Genomic DNA, 26,407 nt, shown 5'->3' with positions numbered 1-26,407 from the left:
AAGAAGGTGAATACAAACGTGTTACAACTGACTCCCAGCTTTAAGAGACGAATCACCTCACAGCGGTTTGGCACAGAGACAGAAGAGAACACAAGAGCGCAGGGGAGTCGGGGGCGGGGAAAGGAGGTGGTGTTTCTCAGGAGGCCAGACCCTGGTTGTCAGCCTCCAAGAGTGCCCCTCGCCCCAGGGCCCTGGTCCACAGCGGATGGAGGTACCGGGTGCGCTTTAGGGATCCCACGCGGAGGGCTCCCGGAGGGCACACCGCGCCCTCCCTGGGGCATGAGCGGCCAGTGAGGCTGTGACCATCCTCCTGCCCTGGTCGGTGCAAAGGGACGTCCCTGAACTTCTGCTCCCGAGGGATGGAACATTTGGGATTTGCTGGGCTTGGGAGCGGCCTGTGTCATCCTGCAAGGAGAAGGTGGGGAGGTAGGCAGGAACGAGGAGAGGAGAGGAAAGGGGGACAGACAGCTGGATCAGGTCAACCAGCGGAGGAGCAGTGCCCGGAGGGGCCGGGGGAACGGAGGCAGGTCCTCCGGCGCCACGTGCAGAGCCCGGACACCCTGGGTGGGGATGGGGGTGGGGGTGGAGGTGGGTCTGTGGCCGCCCTTGGAAACCAGCAAGCGCACGAACACCTCGTAGCGCAGCGGCTCGTCCCCGTCCACGTCCGCCGCCCGGATCATCTCGTCCACTTCCTGGTCTCTCGGCTTCTCGCCCAGCCGGGTCATCACGTGCCGCAGCTCGGCCGTGCCCATCAGGCCGTTGCCGTCCTTGTCGAAGACGCAGAAGGCCTCCCGGATCTGGTCCTTGGCGTCCCTGCCCTTCACCTTACGGGCCATTAGGCCCAGGAGCTCGGGGAAGCCCACGGTGCTGCTGCCGTCGCGGTCCAGCTCGCCCACCAGGTCCTGGAGCTCGGCCTCAGTGGGTTTCTGGCCCGGCGACCGCAGGACGGTGCCCAGCTCCCGCGTGCTGATGGCGCCGTCTCCGTCCTCATCAAAAGGGGAGAGGGCCTCCTTGAACTCGGCCACCTGCTCCTCGGTCAGCTGCTTGGCCCTGACCGTTGCGGGGAGGAGGTCCTGCACACGGACGTGGCCGGGCGCCGGGAGGTGGCCGGGTGCAGGGCCGGCGGCTGGTGTTCTGGCCCCGGCTTGACTTGCTGGCGCTGAAGAAGGAGCTGGGATGCCTCTCACCATGCACGCGCCCGGCCCTGCGGTTGCCTGAAGTCCAGGTCCTGTTGGAACAGGAGTCCAGGCCCAGGCAGTGGGCCGGCCGGCTAGTTGCACTGACGCCAGCAGCTCTGGGAAAGGCTGGGCTCTCCTCCCCACCGCCCAGAGTCCCCGGGACCAGTGGGGACACCTCCAGAGAGGCTGGTAGACAGCCTCTAGAGAGATGAGTTCTGGGTTTGCCTACCGGAATCCCCCCGCCCCCCCCCCCCCAGTCTTCACACCCTCCACTCAGTGAAACCACTGGCTCTGAGCTCTTCACTGCCTGCAGCTGAGGGTTTTGGCAGGAGGAAGAACAGAGGTTGTCTTTGCCTGAAAAGAACTCCCTTTCCTTTTCTTTGGTTTCCGAAGTCTGAAAACCTTAGGGTTCCCAAGAGGGTTTTCAGAGGAGGAGAAAAGAAAAATATTTTTTCTTTAGATAGAAGCAGGCTGTCCCCAGATCCTCCAGAGGCTCATATGTATTCCAACCACAACACAGCTAGTTAGCGAGGAAACTAACAGAAACAAGCAAGATAATGAGATACTTTCAATAAATGCTATCAAGGAAATAAAGGGTGGTGATGGACAGCAGGTGGGGAGGTTACTTCTGCAGCAATGGTTGCGGAAGTCTTCTCTGCAGAGGTGGCACACAAGGGTGACCTGAGGGGGAGAAGGGGCCTTCCAGGCGGAGGCCAACAGGTTCCAGGTCCAAAGGTGGGAGAGGCTCGGTGTGGCCAAGGGACAGAAAAGAGGCTGGTGCAGCTGCAGCCCAGGGTGAAGGGGAGAAAGCGGGAGATGAAGAAAGGAAGACAAGCGAGATTTGTCAGAGGCGAGAGGAATTCACGTTTATCCTCCAATGCATGGGAACCCCTGCACATTTTAGCAAGGCCATGGCTGAAAGTCTGAGCTTCTGGTTTCGGGAATGGGAATGGACAGAGCTGAAGAAAGGGGTGTTTTTAAGAGGAGGTTCTCGAGAAGGTGAAGTGGGATGCCCACCAGGCACACACGCTCGGAGCTCGACTCCCAGGAAGCCCGGGGAAGGACCAGCCACGGAGTGAGAAGAGGTGGCTTTGCCTGTGGGAATCCATGCAGATCCAAAGTGGTGAGACCCAGAGGAGCCAGCGAAGGACGGAAGGAGAGGAACGAGGCCGGATGCTGCCCGACTTCGAAACTTACTGTCGAGCTGCAGTGATCCAGGCAGTGTGGTGCTGGCTGGAGAGCAGACAAGTAGATCAGTGTAACAGAATAGGGAACCTAGAGAGGGACCCCTATCAAGAGAGTCACCTGAGCTTCGACAATGGAGCAAAGACAGTCTCTTCAACAAATGGTCTGTAGTTTGAGTTTGGGTTGGGTTTAGATGATGATCTGTGAAAGAAAGAAATGACAAACTGAATGCTTTAGTCCTAATGTGTCTCCCCTCAAATTCGTATGCTGGGGGGACGTATTCATGAAATGCTGCAAGGGCAGGAGCAGGAGAACCACTGGACAACGGCGTGTAGCTGACAGCGCCCTGGGGAACCAAGGGCCAGCATCACGATGAAACTTGTGCCTGACACTGTCCCGCTGATGGACTGCATCCTGCCTCACCTACGAAGGGTAAGTGGACAACAGGTATCTGCAGGTTTCTGGGTCATGGCCTGTGTTCTTCAAAAAGACACGTTGAAAGGGAGCTCAGTAAGGGTTTTAAACAGAGCTGCTCATGACTCACAAGGCACAGGGCTGTGACAACTAAATTGTTGCAACTCGCTGGTTAGGAAACTATGACAGAGGGAATGTTTTTAATTTGCTAGGCTTCTGTATTCTCCCCCTGCGGCCTCTCAGTGCACTGACTCCTTTCCCTCCAGCATATACTTGTGGTCTTAGGACCCATTTAAACATTTCAAAATTACTGGGGACTCTAAAGAGCTTTTTAAAATGTCTGTCAATATTTACTGGGTTTGAAATTAAAACTAATAAAATTTTAAAATATTTAAATATATTTTTATGTATTTATAACTTTTAAAAAACAAATAAAAAACCCATTACACGTCAATACAAATAACGTAGTTTTATAAAAAAATTAATTACACTGTATAAAAAATAAGAGTGGTACCTAAAAACATAATTTTGCAAATCTCTTTAATGCCCGGATTTATGAAAGCATGTCTGCTTCCGCACTTGATCTGTGGGAAGATGTTTTGATGTGAAGTGCATGATAATCCAGCTTCACACAGCTATGCACAGCTGGCAAAGGAGAGAGCATTTAATGACCATTTCAGGTAACTGTGGTTATTCTTCGTCGGTACCATATCAAAATTTGACAGGCGGTAGCTTCTTAAAGGTTGGTTGTAGTGTGAACTCTGAAACCATGCCAACGAACTTTTCATCCTGTTCCATTAAAATCCATCGCTCACTCCTGTGCTTTGAATGGATCTTTTACTCATGCATGATTCTGTGATGCTATGCATTGGTCATTTGGAAAATCCTGAGTTCTGCAGATCTTCTGCATGTTGAATCATTGCATGTATAATTTTAAAAAATCACATTCATTAATATTACCACCAATCTCATTAGAAAAATCTTTAAGTATTGGGAAGTCTCAAGCTCACAGTGGCAAATACAAAATCTAGAAAGTTCTAATTTTCATTTGGATGCTGAAATTTTATTCTTGCAACAAATACTCAGTTATTTTCCTTGAAGTGCTAGGCTCACTTCATCGCTTTTTGAGAAAATGCCAAATACCAAGTCTGAGTAACCACAGTTTGTCTATCAGCTGTTTTTTCCCAAAAACTGGTGTTCCATGAAAAAAGCTTACCTTGTGACTTACGTATGCACACAAGTGCTTTTCTTACAACAAATCATACTAGACTACGCAGCAGAGTATTAAGGATGTGCGTGCAAGGGTTGAAATAATAATTTTACTACTTCTACAAGAACGTTCTTAAATGAAGCTGGCTTTTTAAAAACTTGAGACCATGTGGTGGTGAAGGCTATAATGACTGCTGGTACAGGAGCCTTGATTCTTGCTAAGGGGCTGGTGATTTCACCCACCAGTGCTCTGAGCTCAGTGCAAAAAGCTGACACGGTGAAAGTGGCAAACCGTGTCTGGTATTACGAGAATAGTTGTGACCACCCAGGCTTCCTGAAAGGGTATTGGGGACACCCTCCCCTCAAATGGATCCGTGGAACACACTTGGAGGACCACAGTGGTAGAGTTGAGAGTCAGGAGTGAACCCGGTGTAGAATTGCCTGGGCTGGAGGTGAGAGGCACCGAGGATGCTGGGATCCTGGTGGGAACAGCGGGGTTGGCCTCACAGAGTATAGTGTTAATAAGGACCTCAACAGACCCACAACAGGGGAGGGCCTGCTGCAGCTATTCCTTAGAAGAGCAGATGACCCAAGGTGTTGCCTTCCCCCCGAAATGGTGCTACTGTAGCTTCTGTTAAACAGAATTTGTGCCTCTCCTGCTGGGCGCTATAGAGAAAGATATAGATTGGGATGCTTAGTCTTTTCAACCAGCTCCATTCCTGTGCCCTCCTAGAATGGGTGTGGCCACGGGCCTCTCTCTCTCCTTCTCTCTCTCCCTCTTTTTCTCCCACCCCCCCATTTCCATACAGCCACTCACCAGCCCTAACATTTACTTATCTACTTCCTTTCCCCCCAGCAAAATGCAAACACCTTGTCTTAGTGTTATCATGTTGCTATAACAACAAGCCACCCCCTGGGGGGCTTGTTAACAGCAGAAACTTATTGCTCACAGTCCTGGAGTCAGGAAGTCTGAGGCCCGGGGAGGCCTGGCAGGGGGAGGGCCCTCTTCCAGGTTGCAGACTTCTTGTGTCCTCCATCACTGGATGGAAAGGACCTGGGCTCTCTCTGGACTCTCTTTAAGGTCGCTAATCCCACTGATGGAGGATCCTCCCTCCGGAACTCATCACCTCCCAAAAGCCCTGCCAACTAATACCATCACCTGGGGGTTAGGATTTCCACATATGAATTTGGCGGGGGCACAAACACTCAGCATAGTACACCTTCCCAGTGGAATATTTATGGGTCAACTGCCTGTTCATTGGGCAGTTACTCTGTAGCAAGCGTGTATCAGGCACTTTCATTCCTATTGTCTCATGTCTCCACGTTACAGATGAAGGATGTGAGAACTAGCAAATGCATGAAGGTCAGATGACCAGCAGGCTGAAAACTCAGGACCTAGACCTTCCAATTCCTACCGCTCCCCGCCTGTGGCTGTTTTCTTCGCGGTTCTCCCCAACTCAGTCTTAGACCTTCTCACTCGGCACCTGGAAAACCCACTCGGGAGGCGGGGGACTCACACGCAGTAGGTATCCTCCATTATGGGAAATGTTGGGACACACCTGCTGGTGCAGAGCCCTCCTGCCAAGCTCCTTGGGGATCCACCTGCCAACTGAGCCCCTGCATTTGATGTTTGGAGAGACCCTCAAAGTTACCATGACGAAGTGGAGCCGTTGGTCCTCATCTGAACCTGCTTCCCCTCAATCTCCCCATCTCTTAAAAAAAACCCGTCCGGTTGTTCAGAACCAAACCCAGAGCCACATCTAATTCCTCCCTTTCTCTCACACCTCATACCCCATCTTTCAGCTTCACCTCAACACATCCTCTGCGCCAGGCCGCATCATCTCCAGGCAGGACCACGGCCCCAGACTCGTAATGGGTCTCCCCTTTTGTGGTATTCTTCAGTGATGTCATTTTCTGCTGAAACGCTATAATGGGCTTTCTTTGGGTTTCAGTAGAATCCAAACTCCCTACGGTGGCCCTCTTGACCACATCACCACAACACTCTGCTCCAAGCACACTGGCCTACTTTCTGCTCCTTGAACACTCCCATCCTGATTTCCACCTTGGTATCTTTGCACGAGCTGCTCCATCTGCCTGGACACTCTGTCCCCGACATTCAAGCGGCCGCTCTCTCTTGTCACTTTAGTCAAAAGTCAAATATCGCTTCATTGCCAAGCCTTCCCCAACCGCCCACTTCTAATTAACCACCCTCCTCCACCTCATCCCTCTCCTGTCTTATTCTTCTCCTTTATTTTCTTCATAACTTTTACTTCTACATTGATCTTGCCTGTGGACCTGCTTCCTTTCTGTTTCTTCCCATGTAATTTTCACAAGAGGCAAGGCTGCTTCTGATTTCTTCCCCTGCCAAGCCCTCTGCGGTAGGATGGCCCCCGCGCCCAGGAAATATTTGCTGAATGAACAGAGTACAGGAGGGTCCGCCTTGCCTCCACCTGCAGGAGGATTGGACCCGTGTCTCTCTTCAAGCCCTTCCCTGTGGTTCAAACCCCATGGGGTGCCTCAGATGCTCTTGCCCAGGTGCCCACTTTATCCACTGTGTGGTCTGTCATCTCCCCTTACTGTTTGCAGGTTTGCCGAGTGGCTCTGTGGGGATGGGTGACCTCTGTGTTGACCCCTGGGAGCAGCTGCTGATGCTTTACCCTCTGTACCTCCACCTGTGGCTTCTCCCCAGTTTCACAGCCCTGCAGTGATGCTAGAAAGGTGCACCCCGCCCCCATGCACACAGTCGTGCATGTCTGGGCCTCAGGAGGATGGACTTACCTCCCAACTCCCTGCAAGCCGTCTGCTACCTGGCACTTTTGTCCGACTTGCTCTTTATTATGGGATGCTGCTGGCCCGGCTCCTTAGAGAGGCCCGAGCACAGTCAGGGTGATGAGGCCTGGCAGATCCAGCGGAGAGCGGACTTCTCCCCTCAAAGCCGAATGTCCGACTGGCATGAATCTAGAGGGACCAGGTGGAGGAAGGGCTCAGGATGGAGGTGGGAGAGGGTCCTGGGAAGCGGAGCGTGGCCCAAGGACCTGGGGTAGGGCCTCCATCTTCTCCCCTGTGGCTTTAGGGACAATCTGGAAACTCCCAATAGCTCCTTGGGGTCTCCCCGATTCCAACCTACTCTTCCCAGGGTGAATGCAGGGCTATCCCTCGTCTCAGGCTGTCTTTGGGGTGTTTGGTCTCAGCAGCTAAAGTTCCTACCTCTGACTTTCCATCCCTAAATCTCCCAGAAATGATGAGACACGCCTGGGTTTGCGGGGGGCATGCAGCTTGCATTGCTGTTCTGGGATGTTTGCAGTTCAGTCTAAGAAGCAACAAGACTGACAAAAACAAACAGAAATGATGAGACACCGACAGTGGAGTTCAGGCTCACCTGGGGACAGCGGTGGCCTCTGTACTGCGCACGTATTCTTGACCAGCTCCTCTACTGCTTCTTACTTTTCAAGGCCGGGAGGGGATGGCGACGCTTTGCTCTACTTTCCGACTTCCACTGACCACGGGAAAAGCAATACTTTCTTAGTCACACTCGTTGCCAGGAGAGGGTCTTCTCAGCTGGGGGGATGGGGGGGCTCCTTGTGTGGGAACCAGGGGTCCTGGCCCGTTCTCACCTCCCACCGAAGGCCGTTCCAGCCTCAGAGCCTGAGCCAGCTCTGAGAATGACGTTTGCTCAGTCTTGGTCTTGTGTGAATCATCAAGATTCCTCCAGGCCTGTCCCGGGCTGGGCTGCAGTTTCAGTTCAGGGAGGAGACCACTGATCTGGGATCGGAGCTGTGCATCGTTGAACTGAAGTCTGACAAATAACCAGGTACGTCATCTTCCAGGACACAGGCACGGCCTTGTGCCTCCTACTCAGGGATCACACGCTGCCGGGTGGTTCGCGTTTATGATTCGAGGCCTCACCTGCGGAATGAAGTCCGCCGAGTGCGGAGGCAGCCAAAGGCCTGGATTGTTCTGAGCGTTTCCTGGGTCTTCCTGGGTTGGCGGGTCCTCCTGGCAGGTCCTGCTGCTTTCTCCAGGCGTCTGGTCTTCAAGTCAGCCTCCAGGGTACACCCCGGGGCCCCACCTGCCTTTAATCCTTCCACCTGCACCCTCAGTCTCTGGGGGCCTCATCGTGCTTTCATGCCCAAGGCGACACAGGGACATAAAGTGGCCTGTGTTTAACTGAGAGCCACTTTAATTCAGCATTAAACCATCACCCAAAACCAAAGCACATCGGTGCTAAATCTCACAATAAAAGTAGCCGAACAAGTCAAAGTCTGCTTTCCTGGGAAAAGGACGATGTTTTGTGATTCCTGAGGGCTCAGTAATCTTTCCCAAGTAGCTCGTCCTGCAGTCACTCACTGCCTGCCCTGTCCGTGGGCAGGGGAAGGGGTTCCGGGCTGGCCTTGGGGCAGAGGCCAGAGGAGAGCAGGCTGGAGGGGCCAGGGCTCACGTGTATGACCCGCCCGCCTTTCAAACTTGTATCTGATGTTTTGAAAAAAATTGACAAACCGAAACGATTACAGGAACTGATATTGCGGAGGCGCTAGAACTCCGTGCTACAAATCTTTTGATATCAAGACGCACTTGGTAAGTGGTTTAGGAGGCCCGTCTGTTCCTCTAAGTCCCCATCGCCAGGGGATGGGGGGGCTGGGTGGCGGTGGTGCTAATTACATTGAGGAGAACAAGCTGCTCTCCCCCGAGGGGTCTGGGACTCACTAAGAGGCTGGAAAGGTGTTGGTTCCAAGTTCCAAGCCTTTGAAGTTTACGGTGGTGATGAAAACCTTTGTGTTTAATACAGGAAGATGCGTGTGCGTGCGCCCGCGTGCGCGAGGACATGCACGAGGCTCAAGCCTTCATGTGTGAATGCGTGTACCTAATGGTGAGCCCGTGAGGTGGGGAGGAAGCAGGAGGCTTGGGGCGTGAGCTGGGCACCTGGACAAGCCATCAGAAGGAGCAAAGTGGCTTGGAAAATCACAGTTCCAGCTCCCTTTGAGGTCATTCATCCAGTGGACTTGAACTTGGTCTCGGAGACCCTTGGACTCTGCAGAGGTCCTTCCAGAGACACCAAGGAAGCAGGAGAAGGTGAAGCGGAGCAACTCGATTTCCTTCCTTTCCCCACCGCCAAGCAGGAAAGTCTGCTTTTAACTGCGTCATCTGTGTTGGGCAAATTGCAGCTCTCTGGTTCATGGTTCTCACCTGTAAACTGGGCGCAGCGTGGCCCAGGGCACTGTGCGTCAATGCATGGAAGGTTCAGGAGGGTAGCTGGAACAGTAAGAGCCCAATGAATGTTAACGATTATCTGTCATACGAGTAAGATTTCATTTGCAACGTGGCTCAACTGCTAATGAAATTCTGAGAGCTACCATCCAGTGCAACACCCTCATTTTCCAGACACTGTAACCCATCAAGTGTGAGCAGTTACCCAGGTCTGTACTACTGCTTAGTGAGGGACAAAAATGGGCCTCGCAGTAGGATCTCCTGGCTCCAAGGCAGGTCCTCTTGGTGCTGCCCAGGATCTCCTGGCCCAAGGCAGGTCCTCTTGGTGCTGTCCTTGGGGAATGGACCTGAGGGCATTTGCAGCGGCAGAGGGAATCTCTCTGCAGCCCCGGTCTCCCTGGAGGAAGGGAGAGTGTCTGGTCACTGCAGGCTCTCGAGGTCTAGCTTAGCTCCGGCACATCTGTTGAATGGATGACAAAGGCTCTGACCAAGGTCACACGGCTGTGCTGGGATAGAACTCAGGTCTCCCGGGACGAGTGACCGACTGGAATTGGGTGAAGGTGGGGGTGGGGTGGGGGCTTGGTACCACTCGTGGCCTGTGTGATGGGGAGGATGGGGCGAGAGGGCTTATGACGCTGTGTCATCAACTGTGTGGTCCCAGCATCCCAGGGAGAACCAAGGTCCAGTCCTGACTCTGAGAGCCACCAACAGAAAGCCCTCCATGTGCCCGCCTGGGGACGTTGAGGCAGGAGGGGTGAGCTCAGTGCAGGGTCTGTCTGGGGACCTGGCACCCCACCCTCCAATACCCCCTCCATCCTCCATTTCCTCACCCAGACCACAGGCTTCGTGCCTGATCTGAGTTCTTGGGAGAGAAGGGACTAAAAGCTGGAATCGCTATTTTCGCTAGTGGGGCGCTAGCAGAACCAACATTTGTGCGGTCTCTGTAACCAACTGGATGCAGGAGAGACGGGCCTCCTGGCACCTGGGAAAGCTGGCTGCTCTGTGGTCAGCTCTGGAGAGCATCCCTGGGCCTGGGCAGCCCCTGACCCCTAGACCTGATGGCATGAAGGCCAAGGCAACCTTTCGGAGGGAAGCCTCGGGAGAGAAGACCCTGGGCGGGCACTGTTTTCATTCCAGAAAGGACATGGACGATGCATGACATGTGAAGTGCTGGGGAAGGGGAGGGTGCTCTGGGTTGGGGGGGAGCTCTTCATGGTGGCCAGTAAGAGAAAGGGCCCCCCAGGCTGTGCCCCAATCCACCCAACACCTTACTAAAAATGAAACAGGGTATTCCAAAACTGTGCCTTCTAGATACAAATAAAGTCCACTTGGAGGAAGGAATTGCAAGTGTATCTCAGGGGAAAGTGGTGTAGCTTGAGGAAACAAACAAAAAACTGTGAACCCAATATTTAGAACTGGTTTAGAGCACTTTTCACTGTAAATGATAACAGCTTGGAATATACTCCAAGGGAAATGGGCCAGTATAAATGACAGGCTCTACGAACAAGAAAAAAAGAGAGAATCACGTAACAGCAAACACCTGCCTTTTCTGATCCTGCGCGCTGTGGAATCAAGCAGGCGAGTCAAGCCAGGATCTGGGGGAGGGCGTGGAGAGCAGGACAAGGAGAACTCCGGCCAGGACAGAACAGAAGGATGTTAAAATTATAATAAAACGGAGGACCAAGGAAGGAGAAAAAGCTCCACTCTCTTTTCAAGATGCCAGAAAGTGGTCAGGCATGCTTTTAAAAAGTGAAGAAAGCTATGAAAGGAGAGTTAAAGGCTAGAGATCTTCAAAACACCTGCATTGTTTCCACCTGTTCAGCAAGCACAGCCATTACTAACACGGGTGAAGAAATTGGAATAAAATTAGGGGAAAAACCTCAAGTTCAAAGGAATCTGCGGAGCCAGAGACGAGGGTCTCAAGATAGAGAGGAGGTCAAGCTAGATCAGAGGGCAGCTTGTCACACAATGTTCCGGAAGATAGGAGAACAGTGGTAGACCTAATGAATACTGACGGCAGCAGGTGATGCTGAAAGGATATTGCAAAATGATGGCGTTCTCGGTAAAATTGTTTCCAAGGGCTTCATAGAGAAGTCCTGAGAACCACCTGTGCACCAAAGCCACTGACCCAGTTAGCTAATTGAAACTGTAAAACTGACTCGAATCAGGTAACCAGCATCATCTAGGCTGTGCCGCCCAGCCAGGTACTTGGTGAGAGGCAGAGAGCGGGGATTGAAACACATCTCCTTCAGGCTCGTCTGTGGTCTTACCATCGATCCACAGCCCCCGCCCTTCTGCCAGAGCAAAGCCAGGTCCCTGAGCAGAGCTGTGCCCGTGCTTTGCCACAGTTCATGCAGTCAGGTGTTGATGGAGTGGTTGAGCCTGGCTGCCAGCTCTCATCAGGGCTCCAAGGGCTGCGGGGGCAGGGCCTGGCTGTCCTCAGCGGCTGGCGTGTGAAGGTCGGTTATCAGAAGCTGAGCTGTGCCGTGATGCGTGATGCGGGACAGAAGGGGTTGGGCTCTGCAGTCAGGCAAACCCAGATGCAAATTCCCGGCTCTTCCATGAACCTGTTTTGTGACTTCTCTGAGCCTCAGTTGCTTCACCTGGAACATAGGAATAAACAGTGAGGACAAGATGAGATCACCCTTTAGAGCCCTTTGCATGGCACCTGGCACACAGGAGCTCAGGTGTGAATATGAACGTCACCCTCTCCCCCAGATAAATGGGGCAGAGGCATAGGCGTGGCTCTACCAGGTTAGGCAATGAGGTGTTGACAGGCGGGGATGGATGTCCACGGAAAGGGTAAAGCTGGTGACAACTGACATCACTGAACACAGATGCAAAAGGTCCTCATCAACCCATCACCGAGGGTGGCAGAGTACCAGGGGCCGTGTTGTATCGTGTACAGAGCTCTTCCTCACTGTCGACCAGTTAAAGCTGATACGAGACTCCAGAGCAGGAAACAGCAATTTCCCTAAAGAAAGAAGCAGTATGAGAAACACATTCTGTTTCTAGGAAACTTGTTGGCTGGATAGGATTGTGGCAGAGAGACCACAGCTATGGTGGCATAGAAAGGGCTCCTAGGGTCTTATGATGAGGGAGGATGGAAAGGAGACACACCAGCTGTGTAGATAAGACAAAAGCCTCAGGGCCACTTCTTAGAATGTAAAAGAGTTAAAAGAGTTACGAGAGGAGGTGGGTGTAGGAATGAATCCCATCAGAGGAAGAAGAAGGCTGAGATTCGAGTTAGGGGTGAGAGGTAAAGGGCGTCTGGATTGGTGAGACCGTGAACCACGGAGGTTGGGAAAATTGCAGTGATGGATAATCACTGCAAATATGTAGATGGTTTTAATAATTAAACATCTGTCCAAGAAGAGACCTGGAAACGTATCTGTGGCTTATGTACAGGCTTTGGAAGCAAGATGCTCAAGGGACCCAGGGCGGTGGTGCTCAGACGCGGGATAACAATAAGGGTGGGTGAGCTTGGGAACCATGAGATGGCTGATGGGAAACAGGACCCGACATCTACCACAGGGGAGGCGAAGTTACCTGCCCCAGCCTTGTGGGGAGCCAGCCCCGTACCCATAGCTTCCTGGGTCCAAAGGCAGTGATCAACCACCTGCTCTGTGGCCTCGGTGGGAGCCCTGTGTTCAGGGTGCGGGCCCAGCAGGGGTCCTGGGAGGGCAGCCCGATCACCCGCCATCTCTACTGGCCTGAAGAAGGGCGCGGAACCAGGGTTAGTCTCCCGGGATGACAGCGACTCCCACACGGTGTCCTCTCTCGCTTCCCGGGGTGGATCTCCCTGGGCAAGGGCAGGGCAGGGCCGTCCCCAGGGAGACTGGCACAGGGGGAGGGACGGGCAGGTCCCTGCAAGTCGGGGGAGGCAGAGGAGCCTCCAAGACCTGTCCTGCAGGTTCCTCGGTATTTCACCCACAAAACCCAAACAGCAGTGGACGCGCTGGCGTGTATTCCCAGGTCAGGGCCCTGGGAAGCTGAAGCCACCTGCCCTCGCGCTGGCTCTGGAGGCCTGCACACCTCCCACCAACACACACTCATGCACACACGTCACTCTCACACAGACACACGGCTACTGCACGTGAAGGCTCTTCCGCCCCAAGGGCTCACCCAGCCGCCCTGGAGGGGGTCACCCGTCCTGTCACAGCTGCAGGGGACTCAACATCCTCCAGGAAGGGGATGCCCCTCTTCCTGCAGGGTCCCCATGGCCCGAGCTCTTGATCTAAACTCTGCTACACAGAGCAGTGGGCAGAGATGAAACAGGTAAGACGGTGGGTCCAGGGAGTTTCCTAAACGGGTTTCTGTGCTTGGGGCTGACAGTAAACCCACGAGCCAGGCCAAGTTCACAGCTTCAGCCACCCGATTCTACATCCTCCTACCCCCTGGCATCTTCAGGGGCTGCCTACTCCAGCCCAGTGCTTTCCAGTCTTCCCGCAGCTCCCAGGCAGGACCCCTCTGAGATTGTAAATGAAGGGTCTCCTCCTTCCTGGTGTCTCTGTAGAGAACCCTGGTCTTAATAGAATGGAATCAGAGAAACTGGGGAGCTAGAGGAGGAGTATTCTGCAGGGACAGGAAGCCTTCTCCTCAGCTCTGAAATCACACTTTGAACATTCAGTTAATAAACAAGTCTCAGCACCACCTGTGCACCAGGCTCTGAATGCAACTGGCTCCCCGCTTTTCCGAAGCAAAAAGGCAGGCAGCCGCATCCCCGCCTAAGGATCTGCCAGCCACACGGGGCTGGAGAGCGATGACGCCCGCAGTGCCATTCTGGGAGAATCCCACTCAATTCTACCACCATCTGCCCTCCACCAGCCCCGCCCCATGGGATGAGAGCTGGCCAGCAGCCCCGAGAGAGCACAGGAACGCTGGACACAGCCCTTCCACTCCTCCAGTGTCTGCCATGTCCACTGAGGGAGGCTCCTCTCCCCTTCCCACCCGTCTCTAAAATTGGGAAAGCCCTCTTGAGCCCCCCTCCCCAGCTTGGCCAGGGTCCCTGTGAGAGTCACATGGGCAAAAGCCTCTGGGGTGCCGTGGTTGGCCATCGGGAGTAGGTGAGGCCCGGGGTGCCTGCCACCTCTCCTGGGCAGACCGGCCGCTCCAGTTCCTGCATTTCTCGCCTGTCCCTCCCCGGGAGGAGGATTTCACCCTAGGACGTGGGGTGGGGAGGGAGTCTTCTTGCTCCCTTTGCTCGGATTTTCAGCAAAGGAGGGGTTCCCATCCTGTGGCAAGGCTGCCGCTGGAGCTCTGTCCTCACACCGACACAGCCTCGGTCCCGCCGCTTGTCCCAGCTCTGACGTGAGCCCCTTGGGCGGGTTGGCAGCAAGCTCTGTAGAAGGTGCGAGAGACATGGCTGAGCAGCTGTCCAAAGAGCAGGCAGCCGAGTTCATGGAGACCTTCCACAGATTCGACAAGGACAAAGTGCCATCAGCACCCAGGAGCTGGGCGCCGTGATGCAGGAGCGGGGCCTGAACCCGTCAGAGGCCGCGCTGAAGGGGTTCATCGCCAGGGACGATGCGGACGGGGATGGTGTCATCAGCTCCCAGGAGTTCCTGGCAGTGATAGCCAAGGGGGTTCAGGCCCGGGCCAGAGCGGATGACCTGAGGACAGCCTTCCACGCCTTTGACCTGGATGGCGACGGCCACATCAGCATGGATGAGCTCAAGCAGGCCATGGCCCAGCTGGAGGTGTCCCAGGAGGAGTTGGACATCATGATCCGGGAAGCTGACGTGGACCAGGACGGGCAGGTGAGCTACGAGGAGTTCGTGCGCGTCCTCATGCTGAAGTGAAGCCTCCCGACCGCCGCCCCCTCCTGCCTGACGCCGGGCCTGCTGCGGGGTCCGGCCCGGCTTCTGAGCCGGGGACGCCAAGGGACAGTCTAGGTGGTGGGTGGGAGGGGCCTCCCCGTGGGGACCCCTGGCCTCTCCTGGGCCCGGTGTCTGCTCTCTGTCCGGCGAGACCTCGTGTGCTCGTACGACGGGGGTGCTCCGTACCTCGCAGGGCTGTTGTGAGGACCCCAAAGTGACGTGGTGATTGGAATAAAAGGGATCTGAGCTTCGAGGTGGTGACACTGCGCTTGAATGGCGGGTGTCCAAGGGCCCCAGACGATGGGGTTCTGTTGAGCCTCTCCCTCTTTCACTTGGCCCTAGTGGGGGACACGGCCAGCAGACCCCCATCTGATGCCCGTGGACGAGGAGGCTGGTGAGCGCCACGGGGTGGGAGGGGGATAGAGGGGGATGGAGGGGGTGGGAGGGGGATGGAGGGGGATGGAGGGGGATGGAGGGGGATGGAGGGGACCCGAGGGTCTGCCTGAGCTTCTGGTCAGGACCTGAGGCCGGAGCCTGGACCAAGGGCTGGGACATACCTGCACCACAAACGAAGTTTATCATCCTTTGCGTGTAGCCAACTGTTCTTCAGGCTCGAACTAAAAGAAAAAGATGCATGTGTGCATGCGTGCATATGTGAGCGCGTGCACGCACACGTATGCTTGTCCTGCCTTTGAGACATGGGATCTTCTACAGTGAAGGTGGTGGCCCCGGAGGACCGGCCCTGCCCCACCTGAAGGAGGGCAGGACAGGTGGGAACGGGAAGGACGAGAGGTGCTGTGATGGGTAAAGGGCAGAGGGCTGCACTTGGGGGGGCGTTTCCCAGTCAGATCTGAGGAGGACACGGCTCAGGGAGGAAGGGGCCCCCCCAGACCCCTTGGCTGCAGCCTCTCAGGGCCTTTCTGTGGTGGGGGGCTCTGAGGTGGCTCCCAGGCTGGGGAGCGCCCATGGAGGGGTGGGGGGAGTCCAGAACATGGAGATGGGAGACGAGGGTCTGCCTGCAGCACTGCCCCCCGCGTCAAGCTGAGGTACCATTTGAACTTGGGTTTCTGTGCTGTTGCTGTGTTTTTAAAAAACTCTCTTAGCCGGGGAATTCCCTGGCAGGCCAGTGGTTAGGACTCTGCGCTTTCATTGCCCAGGGTGTGGGTTTGATACTTGGTCGGGGAACTAAGATCCTTCAAGCTGTGCAGCATGGCTAAAAGAAAAAAACAAAACAAAACACAAACCAAAAAAAAAACAGCAACGAAAATCATCCTAGCCAGAGCCAAGGCGAAGGTTCTCAGCGCAGGGTAGGGAGAGGCAGAGCCCGCTTACCTGAGGAGTTATTGCAAAATACCTGCCCGGCCTTTACCATCCCCCTCATTCCGGCACGTGGGCGGGTGAGTGACAGCTCTGTGCCAGTGCAGTGGGAGCGGTATCACGCTACCCAGGTGCAGCTATGGTATCGATGAAGTTGTTCCATTTGGGGACATTTTCAGTGGGTCACTCAGCCTCCCGTGACCTCACAGAGGGCTGCCCCGTCCATCCTAGCCCTGACTCAGGGTCTGGCCGAAGTCCTTTCCTCAGACCTGGATTGGAGGGTGGGGAGACAGAGAAGAAAGGCAGGAGGCTCCTGTCCCTGAGGGTTCCGGGGGGGCGGGGGCTGGAGCATCTGGAGGAGATAAGACAGGAGACAAGAAGTGGGGCACAATCAGAGGAGGGGACGGTGGCAGCAGCAGGCACCCATCCTGGATGGGGGTGGTTCCCCCGGGTGGTTCCCCCCCCCAAGAAACTCCCCATCCTCTTAGGGACGCAGGTCATAGAAGTTAGTTTCTAAATGAGAGGTTCCTAAATGCCAGGCCGGTCCAGGAGGAAGTGTTCCAGGCTCTGTGTGGAAACAAGAAAAATAAAGACGTTTTGACAAACCTAATGTATTCAGTTTCTTAAATTCTGAGAATATGCTCTTTCTATAGTTTGTGTTAAATGTCCTTTCTTTCATGAAGTGACTATGATGGTAAGTGATAGTTTTGTGAGTTTTTTTTTTCTTTCACGTACTTCCTCTGAAGTGTGGGGAATTCCACAAGTGCCCAACATTAATTTTGACATCTTACTGTCCCGTGAGGCCCAAAGCTCTGAGGACAGTGGCTCAAGTCTGTGGAGTATAAAACTGGTTTTCTTTCCTTAAAAACACTACTCAGTAAACTCCAAGTTCAGGACTGGTGCTTCCTCTGGAGGGGGAGGAGGAGGGATCCGGGAGGCTCTTGATCAATGCCTCCAGGTTTTGCTTCCTAGGCTGCCTGGTTCTAGGATGCTAATACAGGGATGTTACTTTATTCTCCATATTCTCGTGTGTGTAAAATACGTTCTACTGAGAACAATGCAAGCAGTTCATGGACGGTTAGAACTTACAGAGGGAAGGAGAGAGGTAAAGCCACCAGCAGTCCAGGGAGGTGGGGGTCAGGCTGGGGTGAGAGGTGGGACCCCTGAGGCTCACCCCTGCCGAGCTGTTGCCGAAAAGTGTTCGATGGGGCCACAGGGCAGGAAGAAAGCAGAAATATCTCTTCATCTATCGCCTGGGGAACAGAACGGGAATCTGGGGGTCTGGGAGAGGAAGTGACTTACTTCAGGCCTCGGATGAGAGAAGGACCTGGATGGACCGCAGCTGCTTTCCAGGGGGCGTCCCGGTGGGCCCACCCTTGGAGGAAGGAGCCCTGGGGAGGGGTCTGGTGGGGACCAGGGCTTCACCATCTTCTTAAATCTGCCGGCCTGTGTTTTAGTGACTTTCTCTTTACACCGGACACTGCAGGGGACAGAAAAAGAGCTTCACGTTGGCTCCAGGTGGCCTGGATGACCTTGGTGGTGGTGAGGGGGTGGCCCAGGTTACCTAGCCCCTAGTCCTGAAGCTTCCCTGCCCCATCTAGACCCCAAGAGGATAAGGAGAGCGAGCTAGAAGCCTCCCAGGAGCCAAGGCGGCTCGAGGTCACATCAGTAAACCGGGGGCTCTGAAAGCCACCTCTGAAAATCCATTTGCTGAGACTAGTTCTGCAAATGGTCCGCTTGCTGGTATTTCCCAATTTCCCAGAAAATTATTTCTAAAGACACTTCACAGGATTACAGGGATTCACATTGGATAAGACGTTCTTAGCCGTTGCTGAATATTTCTCTGAAGTTTTGTTTAGTTTGGTATTTCAGTTTTTAGTTTGACTGTGGCTTGGAAATTGTTTGAGTTGCTGTCAGTTCACCTAAACATCGAACGATAACCTGACAGAGATGAACAGTCGCATTTCATCGCCAGGGTGGACGCAGAGCGGAGCTGACCTGTTCGCTGCTGTCCTGCAAACAGGAGCCGACACTCACCCCGAGTGCCTGGAATGTGAATCACACACAAAACTGACATTTGGCTAAGCAGAACTGAACTGATACATTTACGGGAACTGGTTGGGGTGAAACCACTTTGGTGAAAACAAAACTAATCTCAACTAAAGCAAAAATTCCTCCAAATCCTTCCAGGCATTGATTTTAATGAATTATGCTACCTCTGGTCAAAACAGATGTTTCAAATTCCATATACTAAATAATACATTTTCTTCACTGAATTGTCCCTGTATCTTTTAAATCTTAATTTATATCTATTCCTGACAGGCCTTCTAAGGTCCATATCAAATGCCTCCTCCTCCAGGAAGGCCTCCCGAACAGGACCTAGCATGTTGTGGATCCTTAACATATACCCTTGGAGTGAATGACTAAACATCTCCCTCTTACTATGAGTCTCTCAAAGTGCATCTCGTATTGTAATTCCTTGTGAACAAGGCCAAGTCTCCCTCCTCAGGACCCCACATAACAAAATAAAAGTCATCAACATTTACCCTAGATTGTAAACCCATTGAGCTCAGGGCGTGTGGATTTCTGGATTGGGGTTGGTTTAGTACAAACCCTCCCACCGTCTGCACTAGATGCCCGGAGACCTGGCAGGCTCCCTCCCACACGAGGCATGACCTCTGCAGGGAGGAGGTGGCTCCCATGCTGCCGATGGGGTGAAAAGGAATCTCTACAACTTCACACTCGACGGGAAGATGTGTGACTGGAGAGAGAGGGCACCTTATGCCCCGGCTTCTAAGAACCATGAAGACAGTCCGCATATGATCATAACATCCCAGCTGTTCTGTATTCGGGTTCTCCAGAGAAACAGAGCCACAGAACCGGTAGGGTCTGTAGAGACACGAGGAGATTTGTTATAGGAATCAGCTCATGCATTACGGAGGAGGCAGAGAAGCCCCAGGACCTGCCTGCTGTGGGTGGAGACCCGGGAGACCTGGGGACGTAGTTCAGTCCAAACCAAAGCCTGAGCCTCGGGAGCTGACAGCCTCCTGATCTTAGTCTGAAGGCTCAAACCAGACCCATGTCCGAGGGCAGGAGAAGGTGGATGTCTCAGCTCAAACCAGAGAGTGAACTTGCCCTTCCTCTCCCTTTTTGTTCTGTTTGGGACCCTCAGTGGATTGGGTGATGCCTACCCACAATGGGGAGAGAAATCTGCTGAACCCGGTCACATGCTCAGGGCTGCTGGACACACCCTCACACACGCACCCATTAACAGTTTCCCCAGCTCCATTTAGCCCAGCCAAGATGCCACATTAAAGTTAACCATCACAAAGTTCTTTCCCTCTCGGTGTAGGAGGGAAATAGATTCCAGGGCAGGTAACTGGTAGGACAAACAACCATTTAGATGTCAGGCCACTTGTACCAGTTGATAAGATTTCAGATCAATGCTTCTCTCTTCAAGCACCCCACTCCCCCCCAAAAAAGAAGTTAAGAGTATGTTCTCAATAGATACAGGCTATGCCCTAGATTCTCAGGAACAATCCAGATAAATTATCCAGCCCCATTTTCTGTCAACCTGTTCGGGTTCTGAGTTTGGGGGTCATGAATATGGCTGCCCTACCCCTCCCCTTCACCAGGACTCTGCTGGGTGGTCACGCTCCAGAGGGAGCAGCCCACTCCTGGGAAACCAGGGCCCTCCCCCCACCCCCGGCATTACCCAGCACAGGTGACCTCACCTGCCCCTCCTGTGTTCTGCTCCGTTATTACCACAACTTGGGAAAGGGCCCGAGTGCCTCTGCAAGCTCCGTCTTGCTCACCTGCCGCTGTTGGCTATCTCGGGCGCTTGGGTCTCTTTCCCACTCAGATGACCCCGCCCTAGGGCACTGGCACGAGCTTCCTGCATCACCTCTGCCCTTCCAGCCCGAGCCTTCTCTATAAGCTGTGATTCTCACTCCTGGTTGCCAACTAAAGCACCTGCAGAGCTTTTGAGAAAGGCCACGTGTGGGCCTCCCCCTCCATGATGTTATGACCCTCTCCTTGGTCCAGGGATCCCGGGCTAAGCCACCTGCTTCATGTTCCCAGGTGCTTGTATGGCCAAGGTTGAGAAGCCAAGAAGAGTATGAAACCCTTACCTGCCCCGAAGCCATGGTTCTGCCCAGTGCCCCAGGCCTGAGCCTCCTCTGGCCCACTAGGAAGGGGGCGCAGTGCTGGGGGGTGGAGCAGGGTGGCGAGCACAGGCTCTGCAGCCCACACTGGGAGGCTGCTGTCACCCAAGTCCAGTCTGAGTCACTTTGGGAACAGACAGTACTCTGCTGTGTGACCCACGGCCCCCCACCTGCTCTGCCCCCTGAGAGCCAACATGGAGCCCCCACCTTTCTGACCTTTGGCCCAGAAGGAAGTCAGTTCTCGGGGAGGGGATGCCAGTGCTCTCAAGGAGTACTAGTTTTCCTGCATCCAGACCCGTGTGGTCACGACAGCGAGGTGGTGATGGCGGTGACATTCACTCACTCATTCATTCCTCCCACAGTGTTTCCTTGAGCCCCACGCCTCCCCGTGGGCCTGTGAGGATGGGGGGAAGGTCACAGCAGGCTCAGGGGGAGATGGGAGCCGCCCGAGTGTGCAAAGAGGAGCCGACACTCACCCCGAGAGCCGGGCTCCTGCTGGAGCTCAGGGACTCCTTTGTCCTTGCATCTTCCCCTCCTTCTCTTCTTCCTTCACCATTATTTCCTGACACAGTGTTAGGCGCTGGTGATGCAAGAAAGCCTCCACTTTGAAAGCTCCCTGTATCGGGGACTAACGTGGGCACAGATGATCGCTGTTGGGGAGGGGGTGCCCACTGGAGAGCTGGTACCCCCTGGGATGGGGACTCACCCTGCCGGGGGCAGAGGCAGCTGGACATGACGTTTCAGCCGGGTCTCTCAGTGTCCAGGGCTTCTAAGACCATGTGGGTAGTGGGCATTTCAGGCCCAGGGAGAGTTCGGGGTTCACTGGAGCCAGGACTGCAGAGCCTGCCTTTTAAGCACCCTCTGTGCCCATCTTTAGGCTCGTGGTTCGTCCTGGTCAGAAGCAGCCTCATACCTTTGGGGAAGGCACCAAACACCCGGACCCCGTGCTTGTCCAGAGAAGTGTGGGCTGCCTAAACTGCTACATAATCCTCTCTCCTCGAAGCCACTGAAATTCTGGAATCTCTGTCTTTAAGGACGAGCCTCCTTCCCAGGGCGATGACCTTGGGTGGGCCTGCACTGGCTGAGCTGCCCCTGGGCTGGCCCTGCTTCAGAAGCACCTAAGGTCTGGAGAGAGAAAGGAGCTGGTGGGGCCTTTGGGAAGGGGGTGTGCAGGAGGGGGGCTCTGCTACCTTAGGGACTTTGCCTGAGCTGCTATCCTTGTCATTGGATCTCAGCCCAGAGTGCCTGCCTCACTATTGACGGTCGTGCTTCCACTCCAGGGAGCATGGCTCCGCTCTGTCCCTTGCTTGTTCCTCTGCGTCCACCATTCCTCCCCCCGCCCCCGCCAGAACATGAGTGTCAGGACCGCTGGACTCCATGCGTCCTGCGCATTGCTGTTATCCCAGCGGCGGGGCTGATTTCATAGGATGGATGAACAGCATAGACACGACCATTGCTTTCATTTCCAGGCGCCTCACCTTCTCGGTGAAGGGTAGAGATGGACTGGAACCTGCCCAGAGAAGGGTGACAAGGAAGACACTGCAGGGGGGGCGTTCAGCCCAGAGCAGGAAGACCCGAACAGTGGCTGCTGCACAGCTGAAGAGCCGCCCCTGGAAAGGGGTTCGGACCTGCTCCAAGCGGCCCCAGGGCCGGCATGTGTGCTGGGGGCGGGGGGTGAGGTGGGGTGGGGAGCCCGACGGCAGCTCAGCAGGATGACGCTCCCAGACCACAGGGCCACCCGAGGGGTCTGGGGCTGCCTCGGGAGACGGGGGACAGAGGCGTTCCCTAAGATGCTCGGGAGACATTTGGGAAGGACCGTGGAGGAGTCTCACCCATCTCGCGGGTCCTGGGCTGGATGGACGTTGATGTTCCTCCCGTTTCTGAAGTTCAACGGTTCTGTAGTTTGGGAATCGTTTAGAAGGTGGGTCTAAAGATCCTTGTTTTATTGGAAATACTGAGTGTTACGGGCTGCATTTTGTGTCCCCCCAAATTTATGTGTTGAACTCTAACGATGTGTGAAGTTTTCTCTGGGAAACAGACCCTGGACAGAGTGGGGAAGGCCAGGGATGGAAGGGTTGCTTCTACAAGCCAGGTGTGCCGAGGATGCAGACAGCCACCAGCACCCCAAGAGGCGAGGAGGAGACTCTCCCCGGAGCCTCCCGTTGGGAACCAGCCCCACCTGCCCACAGACACCTGGCCTCCAGATCTGTGAGGACAGAGCCACCAGGTTTGCGGTCACTCATTCCAGCAGCCACAAGAGACAAGTATAAGTGGGTAAAAAGTGTCCAGCACTTGCTCACAAATGCATGTCGAGGAAGGAGTTCCCTGGCTCTCCAGGGCATCGCCCAGCAGAGCCAGCGAGTTTCTCCTGATGCTCAGGGACGTCTGAGCAGCTCCGCCCATCTTTGATCACATCTGGAAAACAAATGATGCAGCAACTGTGGTTTGTTGGGTGAAAACACAGTTTGGGGAATAGCAGGGGTCCGGGGTGGGAGAAAAGTTGGGAGGTGTCAGATGCGAGATTCTTGAAGACCCTCCACTGCGAGGCCAGAGCAGGCGGGGGGACAGAGGCCTCCTAGGCTGTGGGGCAGCCACACGCCAGGCCCTGGAAGTGAGAGCCAGGGGTTTGAGAAGGGCTGGGGGGGCACCCACCCCCCAACTCCCGAGGCCGAGCCCCCCAGCCCCCAACTCCCGAGGCCGAGCCCCGTTAACCCCGGGCAGAGGGGTTGGGTGGCGGGTGGTCTTTGACGTGAGGATGCAACCCTGTAACTGAGGCCCAGCTGTTCCCTGGGGCTATGGCCCAGGCAAGGACGGGTGTCATGGTCCCTGAGGGGAGAGAAGGCAGGACAGGGCGCCCTATCACCAGGAGAGGAGGCCCAGGGAAGTCTGTGGGCATGGCGGGGTGGGCTGGGGGCACCAGGGCAGAGGCCGACCCAGGCTTTCCTCCTACAGCTGCTCAGAACACACAAGTGGCCTCGGGGTTCGGGAAGGAAGGGCAATACATTTGGTGAGGACTTACTCATGCCCACTGTGGGTGCGGGAGCGAAGCTGACCTTGTTAGATCTCTGGCAGAGCTCTTGGCCCTGGTTTGCTCGTTTGCAAAACGGAGGTAGCAACAGCTCTTCCTCTGCGGGCTTTATCAAGTGGTAGTTGGACTCCAAACCAGCTCGGATCTGGTTAAACATGGTGCAGAGGCAACCGCATGGGGCTTCGGTGGTGTGTGTGTGTCTTGTCGCAGGCTCCCGGGTCCCTGCAAGCGTGTGCAGAGCCCATGGGCTTCCGGACCCGAGAAGATGAGCTGGTTTCACTCCAACATCTTGGGGTGGAGCCTGAACAGTCCTCGCGACTCTACTTCCTCTTCTGGGTTTTCCATGAGGCAGAGGGGATTTCCTGGCAGGAACCACCACGGTATCTGTCAGGGCCAGTGGGCAGAGATATTGGAAACACAGCCTGTTATCGCTCCCCAGACAATGCTGGTGTCTTGCTCCGTGGTTGGTGCTAGCAAAAAAAGAACAAAAACAAAAACGCTTTTTTGGCATACGCACTTTTAGACCAGAGGATTGTGTTTGCATGTATGTTATGATTATTACGGGGTGGGGGCGGAAGAGAGGGGAGAAAGAAACAGAAAAGTAACTTGTAGACTTTTTTTCTTTTAATTTTTTGGCCATGCTGCGTGGCACGTGGAATCTTAGTTCCCTGACCAGGGATCGAACCCATGCCCCCTGCAGTGGAAGCGTGGAGTCTTAACCACGGGACTACCAGGGAAGTCCTAAACTGGTAGATCTGAAAGGGAGTCCGTTGTTGACTAAAGTTTGGGGCCTGATGGTACCTGAGATGATTTTAGGACTTAACCTGGCAAAGGTAACAAAGGAGAGAGGTGACCTCCCTTTCAAGGCAAGAGTGTCTCGGGCAGGACTTACCGTGTTGCTTTCAGGATGGTGATTGTTATTGTTTCCTTCTGGTTATAGCGAGGGAAGCTGGTTTTCCACTTATAATCACCATCTTTTAAATACACTTAACTAAACGCAGAATGTGTCGATTAAAGAATAGCGGGTAGAGAATGGTTAAAAAATGCAGAATTGTGACTGTGGCTCTAAATGACTGGGCCTGGATGTGCTCCAAACCTTCCATTATACTGAGGATGGGCTGAGGCCACGGAAGGCGTGGGCTTGAGCGAGTCCCAAGAGGGAAAGATGAGTGCCTTGGAGAATGAGAAAGACAGAGGATAAGTGACAGTGAGGGATGCAGGAGAGAACTTCACCTACATAGACTCTTCCAGGGGGAGCCGGGGGCAGGGCAGGCGCAGGTGGGGGCAGAGGGGCCCTGGGCCTCGAGCTCCTGCAGGTGCAGCCAGCCTGCCTACCTTGGCTCTCCCCCTGGGGAGGGGGCACAGCACAGGCACTTCCTAACCCTTTCTCAAGACCAGAGGGAGCTCAGAACTCAAGCCAGGGGCCAAAATCTGGCTGCAGCCACGGGGGGACCTTTTTAAAGATTCAACTTTCAAAACTTCTGATTCATTTCCAAAGGTTTGCAAAAACTCCCCGAGGTCTCAGAACTTGTTTTTGCTCATCAAGAAGAGCACCAGGGACCATTTCCTGCATCGTGACCTGTAGGTTTCCATCCAACCCAAAGGGAGGCGGAGAAGCAGGGGGTGGGAGGGGGATGGTCACTGTTTGGTCTGAAGTGAGGAGAGAAGAGAGAGGGCTTGTTCTTCGGGTCCAGGGGAGGTGGAGAACGAAGGGCCAGTTAAGTAACTCCAGGAGGGAGTTCGGAAGGCATCCAGAAAATATTCTCAATACAAATGAATAGGTGACAGTCGGCAGGTCATCTGGAAAACCTGCCCAAGCTCTGAAGCCAGGGGCTTAGCCAAGTCACTGCTGGAACCTTCTAGTGTACACAGAAGTCTGGATGGAAGGGTAGTGAGGAGGTGCAGAGAGAAGAGAGCCTTTCTAAGGCTGCCCTGCAGGCTCTCCTCTGCATCTCATTCTCCTGCTGGGCCTCCCAGCACATTGGGGACACGGCTGCAGAGGCTGGGAGACAGCCCTGCTTCTGAGGAAAGGATCTCTCCGGAGACTGAAGAAAGGACGTCTCCAGAGACTGGGTGACGAGAGTCCTGCCCAGGCCTGGGGGTGGGTGGGAAGCTGTGTAGCTGAATTTAAGGGGTCCCCTGGGGAACACCAGGTAGAACCTGGGGGAGATTGCAGACACCGCCCAGGCTGGATGTTGAGTTACCGCCGCAATTAGTGCAAGAGCCACCAGAAGCGTGAAGGACAGGCCATTGGGGGAGTGACTACCGTCCTGGCCAGTAGGCGGGGGGAGGTGATGCGTGGGTGAGGGAGGCGATCAGCCTTGAAGCCAGTCCGTGGGGCAGTGCAGCCCGGAGCAGCTCAGCTGGAGTCAGAGGAACGGGGCGCAGCTCTCAACCCAGCAGACAAGTCAGTCCTCCGCTGTAAAGTCAAGAGATTGAGTAAGACCGGGGCTTTCAAGGTCAGCTTGTTTGCCTTGTCCAGTGGGATGCAGGATTCAGGGACAGAGGGCATCAGGCCTTAGACCACAGCTGCGTCTGGTTGATGTTTATGACCTACTCCCCTGTTTGGGGCCCCGGGAGACGAGCCTTGGTTTCTCTTCCTGAGGTTTACACTAACTTGCTCTCTCTGGTTTGGTCCAAACCCCAGGGCCTATGAGCCCCCTCAGACCGGGCTCTCCCCAGGTCTCCCCACGACAGCTCCAACCCAGCTCACCTATCAGGGTCTGTACTTACCTATCACTACGATAAGAAGTTCCGTAAAAACTGTTACTAAACCTGGCTCAGTTTGCGTAGCAGCCAGACACCGAGGCACTGAGGTTTGCAGCCGAGAAAGAGCAGAGGCAGCCGGACGAGGAGACTGGAGAACAAACCGCAAACCTACCTCCCGAA

At 54.6% G+C, this 26,407-nt stretch overlaps 3 protein-coding genes across 14 annotated transcripts in view; 1 reads left to right on the top strand and 2 right to left on the bottom strand.

The window, feature by feature from the left end:
- LOC113628238 (calmodulin-alpha-like) overlaps nt 1-25,520 on the bottom strand; it is a 135,987-nt gene extending 110,467 nt beyond the window's left edge. For 2 of the 12 annotated variants that reach the window (XM_027121534.1, XM_027121536.1), the window contains exons 1-5: nt 12,741-13,263; nt 11,462-12,165; nt 7,366-9,236; nt 6,765-6,944; nt 648-2,564 (exon numbers count right to left, since the gene is read on the bottom strand). In XM_027121534.1, the coding sequence (XP_026977335.1) occupies nt 648-1,190 (543 nt within the window). In that variant the 5' untranslated portion in view covers nt 1,191-2,564; nt 6,765-6,944; nt 7,366-9,236; nt 11,462-12,165; nt 12,741-13,263. Of the gene's footprint in view, nt 1-647; nt 2,565-6,764; nt 6,945-7,365; nt 9,491-11,461; nt 13,264-25,509 lie in introns of those variants that run through there. The other 10 variants (XM_027121530.1, XM_027121529.1, XM_027121531.1 and 7 more) reach the window with 10 other exon arrangements.
- LOC113628241 (calmodulin-like protein 5) lies at nt 13,519-15,263 on the top strand. The gene is given in 2 exon segments (XM_027121540.1): nt 13,519-14,622; nt 14,625-15,263. Coding segments are annotated over 2 exon segments (438 nt in total). The 5' UTR covers nt 13,519-14,552; the 3' UTR covers nt 14,993-15,263.
- On the bottom strand, nt 17,585-24,150 carry LOC113628236 (uncharacterized). The gene is made up of 3 exons (XM_027121519.1): nt 23,510-24,150; nt 22,791-22,905; nt 17,585-22,386 (listed from the first exon to the last, which is right to left on the bottom strand). The coding sequence occupies exons 1-3, from the start codon at nt 24,060-24,062 to the stop codon at nt 21,888-21,890; spliced, it is 1,167 nt and encodes a 388-aa protein (XP_026977320.1). The 5' UTR covers nt 24,063-24,150; the 3' UTR covers nt 17,585-21,887.
- Nucleotides 25,521-26,407: the final 887 nt, after the last annotated feature.

This window comes from Aethalodelphis obliquidens, unplaced genomic scaffold (assembly GCF_003676395.1).
Source record: "Aethalodelphis obliquidens isolate GAN/ISIS:26980383/991018 unplaced genomic scaffold, ASM367639v1 scaffold23, whole genome shotgun sequence".
In the NCBI taxonomy this organism is placed as follows: Eukaryota; Metazoa; Chordata; class Mammalia; order Artiodactyla; family Delphinidae; genus Aethalodelphis; species Aethalodelphis obliquidens.
This window is presented reverse-complemented; position numbering and strand designations above follow the sequence as displayed.